Source organism: Poecilia latipinna, unplaced genomic scaffold, assembly GCF_001443285.1.
Source record: "Poecilia latipinna isolate Pla-1442-1.1 unplaced genomic scaffold, P_latipinna-1.0 Scaffold2116, whole genome shotgun sequence".
In the NCBI taxonomy this organism is placed as follows: domain Eukaryota; kingdom Metazoa; phylum Chordata; class Actinopteri; order Cyprinodontiformes; family Poeciliidae; genus Poecilia; species Poecilia latipinna.
In genome coordinates, this window is record NW_015114732.1 from 46,745 (window position 1) to 53,635 (window position 6,891).

The 6,891-nt window shown below is 37.8% G+C and overlaps 2 protein-coding genes and 1 long non-coding RNA gene across 15 annotated transcripts in view; 1 reads left to right on the forward strand and 2 right to left on the reverse strand.

Annotated features, from left to right (window-relative positions):
- LOC106936318 (uncharacterized) overlaps positions 1 to 4,621 on the forward strand; it is a 12,877-nt gene extending 8,256 nt beyond the window's left edge. The window contains exon 2 of the long non-coding RNA XR_001422108.1: positions 4,524 to 4,621. This is a non-coding gene — a long non-coding RNA (uncharacterized LOC106936318). The remainder of the gene's footprint in view (positions 1 to 4,523) is intronic.
- The window catches only part of LOC106936315 (zinc finger protein 70-like), a 107,447-nt gene that overhangs the window by 45,296 nt on the left and 55,260 nt on the right, over positions 1 to 6,891 (reverse strand). For 9 of the 13 annotated variants that reach the window (XM_015017207.1, XM_015017201.1, XM_015017200.1 and 6 more), the window contains one exon: positions 4,133 to 5,378. The exons of 1 other annotated variant lie outside the window; for it this stretch is intronic. In XM_015017207.1, coding sequence (XP_014872693.1) covers positions 4,318 to 5,378 — 1,061 coding nt within the window. In that variant the 3' untranslated portion in view covers positions 4,133 to 4,317. Of the gene's footprint in view, positions 1 to 4,132; positions 5,379 to 6,891 lie in introns of those variants that run through there. 3 more of the 13 variants (XM_015017205.1, XM_015017206.1, XM_015017209.1) reach the window with 2 other exon arrangements.
- LOC106936317 (zinc finger protein 569-like) overlaps positions 1 to 6,891 on the reverse strand; it is an 88,344-nt gene that overhangs the window by 37,337 nt on the left and 44,116 nt on the right. The gene's annotated exons all lie outside the window — the stretch shown is intronic.

Sequence of the window (6,891 nt, forward strand, 5' to 3'; positions counted from 1 at the left end):
CACTCTGTCAACAGATTCAATACGTTTAGCAGTATTTTAATCAGGCATCAACACAGCCACCTATCCGAGAGACAGCAGGCGCAAATCGTGACACCGCACCTACTAATGGCACTTCCGGTGGCCACAAGTGCCACTGCTTTCGGGTCTAGCTGCCAGAGTTGCCACTGCGTTCGGCTGACTTCGGCTGACCTCGGCACCTCGTACTGGCACTTCATCTGACACCTGCCACAAGTGCCACTGTTTTCGGGTCTAGCTGCCAGAGTTGCCACTGCGTTCGGCTGACTTCGGCTGACCTCGGCACCTCGTACTGGCACTTCCGCTGACACCTGCCATTAGTGCCACTGTTTTCGGGTCTAGCTGTCAGTGTTGCCACTGCGTTCGGCTGACTTCGGCTGACTTCGGCACCTTCCAAGGGTTTCCACGACCTCATACTGGCACCTCCCACGCCTCACGGACCGCTCTCGCCTATTTTCGCTGATGAGATTTAGGGCGGCCATTTTAGAGCGGTCGACCGCTCCACTCAGCGTTATACGTTGGACAGGCACAATGACGTATTTGAGCATTGATCTTTTCATAACACGCTGTTTCGTTACTGGAAACCTTATACAAACAGCTATATTTATAAAAATTTTATTTTTAAGGTTTTTTTATTGTATTATACATAGTTAAGCATATTTAAATATCCTTTGTGGGAAAAACAAAGAATAGGAATAGAATATTCTTTGGTGACAGCTTCTGTGACATATTTAATATGAATGAATTTATAATTCAAGAAAACACCGGTGGATCTGGCACAAAGTATTGCATTTCCTCTTAAGTGTTGTGTTCCCTAAAAAAAGCAAATACGCCCTGGTCTAATTTGGATACAGTCTCAAATTTCAGTTTCCAATAAAGAGCCTCAGTGAAAACATGTTGACAGCTGCTGTAAGATGCCACTTGTGCCACGGGCTTCCGGGTAAGGTGGCCACTTAATTTCATTTGTTTGAACTAAAGTTATTCATACACTACATTCTATCTGAAACAGACAGAATGAGGTTAGCAGCCCGTGGCACCCATGGCCACAAGTGGCACAAGTAAGGTGGTACACCTTAATGTGCCATGAGAATTAAAACATAATTGAGAATTAAAACATAATTGAGAATTAAAACATAATTCTCTTACATATTTAAATATACAGTCGGTGTTCCGACTTAGCAGAGAAAGACAACACCTGCACTGAATGCATGTCAGATGGGACCTCTTCTGCGACAGCTGATAATAGCTACCACTACAACTGACACTAGGTGGCCATGGTATGTCAGTGCTGACAAGCTCCTGTCAGTTCCGGATTATAATTATTTTCATACAATGACCTTAATATAATGCTATTGATTATTAAACCGGGTAAGTTCACTAATATTGACTTATTAGTTAATATTAGTGACAGTGGCAACATGAGATATTGACAATTCCAGAGTGACATTATGTTCAGCATGGTTCCATGACAGTGCACAGGATGTCATAAGTTATAGTGGCTGCCTGGTCTATTACTTAATAGACCAGGCAGCCACTATAACTTTGTGTTTTTTTTAAGATAATGCAAAGTTTTGGGAAAACATGTTACCATAATTTTCCAAAAATGCCTGTTAACCAGTTTTAAAGAGTTATTACTTGTTATTATTTAATAAATTTAATATCTGCTCTTTTTCATTAATTGTGAAGTTCATTACAGATTTGTGTGGCATAAATGAAGGCTGCTTCTCCGTGTTCGTTTCTGGTACTGGACATTGTCTTAAAAGTTTTCTTATTCAAAGGTAAGACAATGAATAAAATCTGAGCTACAAAATGCATTTCAACAGCATTTTCAAGGCAGCAGGAGGACTTTCACTTTCAAGTTAAACCATCTTCAATTTTTTGTTACACTGAAGTAAGTCAAAACACAAAGTATGTACACCTCAAAAACTTTGACAATGTGTGAATCCTAAGCAACATTAAGAACAAGATTGTTACATATTTTTGGAAATAAAAATTACTTTGGGTTATACTTAAGATGGAAATGCTTTTTTAAATGAAAATTGTGCTGTTTACATATTATTTTATTTGGCAGATATGTTTCAACATTTTTTAAAGTTTATGTCACAAAGTATATGCATAGTAATTGATTTGTCAATATTTATTAGCCATTGTATGTAAATACTTTAAACAGCAATAACATATGATTTAAGTTTTCAATAGCCAAGAACTAAAATATTTGTGTATTATAAAATCCCTCTCTGAAATCATTTGAAGTCTACTGTAAAATTCATGTTTAGTCAACGTGTGAATTTACTACATCAGGATCACATAACATATTATTACTCCATGAGAAATTATAATATTTCATTACATTTAAATGTTTTTTCAAACTTTATTAATTTCTACAATATACGTTTTACACAACTTTGTTGTGACAGCTCTGAAACATCCTGGACACCCAACAGCAGCTCTAGTGGAGGCCAGACTCAGCTGTTACAAAGGTGCTGAAACCAATGGCATCCTTGATACCTGTTGTGTATTTGATTAATTCAAAGACGAAAAGAGTCGGCTGGATTATTCAGATGAACTTTGGTGAATAAATAGGATGAACGAATCATACATGATATACAAAAAGTGTAGGAATTCAGCTAACATAAGTCTTTCTGCGAAAAAACCCCTGAAAAATTCTCTCTTCTTCGTCTGTCTTCAAGACGAAGACAGACGAAGCAACCATATTTCAGACATGGTTGCTGAAATATTAAATGTGGTCCATTTGCCGAAGCCAGTGGCACCCATGGTGGCAATGTCTATGGTGGCAACAGTCACAGCTAGCCCCGAAAACAGTGGCACTTGTTACCAATAACGACAGGTATCAGAGGAAGTGCCATTAGTAGGTGCGGTGTCACGACTTGAGCTCGGCCCTGTTGCTTTCTGTGCCTTTATGAAAAAATAACACAGCTCATACTGCGTCTCCTCGTCTCCTTCATAATACTCTCTACTGCTCTGATTTGCAAAATCACGTATGAGTTTATAAATGAAGAACTTACACGTTGTATTCCACATTTCCAGCACTAATAACTGGAGATATTTACGAATGACTCATAAACACGGTTGTGCTAGCCTCTGTAGCATCCGAGCTAGCAGCTAAAACAGTTCCTGTTCAGCTCCGTTTAGCAGCAGCTGGAGCTGCAGCAACTATCGCCGCTGACGGATCTCTGTCTGCTGTGAAATCATCAGCACCTTTATCCAGACCTACCAGAACTTTGTAGCTCCGAACCGACTCTGTGTAGCTTAATTTCTGGTTTCCAGTCGATCCCCATCATCCTGCGTTGAGCATCGAGCTCTTCCTCGTAGCAAATGATGGTTTTTTCAACCTCTGTGAAGATTTCTTGAGCAGCAGCAGTTAGTCGCTCTCTGATAAACTCTCTGAGATGCTGAACTGAAGACATGGTTGCTGACATATTAGCTCAGATGGGACAACGCAGCAGTTTTCTAGACAAGCTCATGCGGGCTTCTTCTTCGATGTTTTTTTGGCGGTGGGCAAAGAAGGAAATTGGTGCAATACCGCCCCCTATTGAACTGGAGTGCAGCTGACGATAAATGGGGAAAAACAACTTCGTATTAATTCACAAGTTTTTATTTTGAAACAAAAGATAGTCCATACCATTGAGAAAAAAATGAAATGCACATTTCAAGTAAAAAATGACAAATCACAAAGCAGATAATTATTCCAACTGTTAAAAAGCTAGAAATATATCTAATATATGTTGTAGTTTCAGAGCTCTTTATAAGTTCTTTGATACATCCAAGCGGCACATAAATTGATACATGAAATTATTCAGTAAAGCATGAAAAGTTGGTATGTTACTCATGACAAACATTTCCATCTGAAAGTCAAATTTTAAGGAGGATTCTAGATTCAGGATTCTGAAAGCGTCCCGATTGGCTACTTTGCAAAAGTAAATCAGTGGCATGTTAAGTAACATGGCACCTCAATATTTACACTTACAAACCAGTTGAACTGGTTTTGAATATTCTAAATATACTTTAACAAATTTCATAGATATGCACCACAATAAAAAAAATCCATAAATGGGCAACCAAAAATAGATGAAGGTCCAATGTATTTTGCAAAGTGAAATATTTAATATTTCTTATACTAAATCTGTGCGAGTTAAATGACTAATTCTCATTTTTGTGTATTTATTTCATGTGGAAATTCAGTTTACCAGTATAAAAGAACTCTTTTTTTTTCCCTCCATATTTCATGTGGAAATCCCAACTCCTACATATGGATTCTAATGAGAATAATTAAGTAATCAATTACAAATAACTTTTTTGTTTTACAGATTTGGCTTCAAAGCGGCCCCCCGTATGCGTTTTCATGTGATTGGTCAACTTATCCTTTCGATAGAAGCTTTTTTCACAAAACTGGCATGAAAAAGGCTTCTCGTTTGTATGAGTTTTCTTGTGATGATTTAAGTGACTCATTCGCGAGAAACTTTTTCCGCATGTTTGGCATGAAAAAGGTCTTTCACCAGTATGAATTCTCTTGTGGACATTTAAGTGACTAATTGCACGGAAACTCTTTCCACATATTTGGCATGAAAAAGGCTTCTCACCTGTATGAATTCTCTTGTGGAGATTTAAACTACCAATTTGAGAGAAACTCTTTCCGCATGACTGACATGAAAAAGGCTTCTCACCTGTATGAATTCTCTTGTGCACTTTTAAATTACTTATTCCAGTGAAACCTTTTCCGCATGTTTCACATGAAAAAAGTCTCTCAACAGTGTGGGTTCTGTAATGGTTTTTCAACTTCTTCTTTTGTGTGTAACATATTCCACAAATGTCACATTTGAAAGATCTTTTCTTTGTGCCAGTATCAGACTGACTCTCTGACACAGAGCAGCTGCTTCCTTCCTGATCTTTGCTCTCAACCACTGGAGAGACACGAAGGGAAAGCTGCTCTGTTCTTGTCTCTTCTTCACTCATATCATCTCCCTGAAGAGTAGAAGTCTCAATCAAAGCAACAAACTGCTTCTGGACAAGCTGCTCTCCCTCCTGACTGCTGCAGAGGTCCTTCTGGTCCTGTCCAGTTGGTAAATGTTCTGGTGGCTGCTGTTCATGTTGAAGCACTGAAGAATCTAGCTCCTCTTTTCTTACATATGTTAGTGGATATTCTATTTCCTCATGTTTAAACAGTGTAGGTTCTGGTTCCTCCTCTTCTCTTTTAATCCATTTAGGTCCTGGTTCCATCTGTTCCTCTTCAGTCCACTGATGTTCTGCTTCTGTCTGGTCCTGACTGGACCTACTTGCCAGGCTCCAGACTTGTTGGATGGCAGAAGCTTTTTCCTCATTGGAGACACTTGGCTGTTGGAGGTCTGTGGGAACAAAGGATGACATCATTAATATAATTTAATTGATGTCGATTTCATGGATCAGCCTGGTTTTCCCTGCAGATTCTGGTCTGTAGGCATCATACAGTTCATCTAAAATTAGTTTGTGAAGTTTAACTGAAGAGCAGGTACAGTGACCTCCACACTAAGTTACAGTTGTACAGTTCAAAAGTCTTCAGTCCCACAGTACAGTTTCATAAAGTTTTTTGAGTTTACAAATTAATTCTTAATTTTGTGGCATTCAACAGTAAAGAACTCATTGTACATTAAGACAATATGTTTTTAATCTCACTTGTAACCTCACTTTTTAAAGTTGATCAGACTGCAGAAACTTTAATCAGTAAAACATGGCATTCTGGTTCTCTGGATTATAAATGTGATCAGACACAGACACTTGTTTCTCTAAGCCGCTATTCATTAAGGACAAAGAAGAGGGCATTTCTTTTAATTAGGCGGCTGTCTTGATGTTCAAAAGGAAGTGGATGCAAGAGAAGATTGAAAAGTCCGGTCTAAAATTTAAACCTATTTATGACTGATCAGACTGTACATTTAGTTAAACAACTGGACGTGTGAGAGACGATGTTGGATGAGGTTTTCTCAACACCACACACTGAGGAGGATGGTGCAGGAGGTCAACACATCTCCAGGTCTCTCTGTAAGAGAACTGCAGCAAACGAAGCTGAAGTTGGTTTTCAATTCCAGCTTCCAATAGTTAAAGGGCGATTCCACTTAATTTTTCACTACTTTCCGCTACTTTCCACATTTTTAATCAACTCTAGTTTAAAAACTACTACACCTAGACACTTCAAACCTGGACTAGATTATTCTGCTCTAATAGCAGAATATGTAAAACCATGTTAGTGATTTGTGAAACATTTTCCTGATTTGTGAAAACTAAATAAAGTTTATTTAGTTTTCATTTTTTGGCATCTGAATCACATTAGAACTGGTCTAATTAAAAAACTACAACTCTTCAAACCTAGAATAGATTGTTCTCCCCTTGAAGCTGGATATTTAAAACCATGTTTGGGATTTGTGAAACCTTTTTCTGATTTGTGAAAACTCAATAAAGTTAGATTTTCACCATTTTTGGCACCTCTTTCATTACTACAACTGCTCTAATTTAAAAAAAAAACTACAACTCTTCAAACCTAGAATAGATTGTTCTCCCCTTGAAGCTGGATATTTAAAACCATGTTTGGGATTTGTGAAACCTTTTTCTGATTTGTGAAAACTCAATAAAGTTAGATTTTCACCATTTTTGGCACCTCTTTCATTACTACAACTGCTCTAATTTAAAAAAAAAACTACAACTCTTCAAACCTAGAATAGATTGTTCTCCCCTTGAAGCTGGATATTTAAAACCATGTTTGGGATTTGTGAAACCTTTTTCTGATTTGTGAAAACTCAATAAAGTTAGATTTTCACCATTTTTGGCACCTCTTTCATTACTACAACTGCTCTAATTTAAAAAAAAAACTACAACTCCTAGACTCTT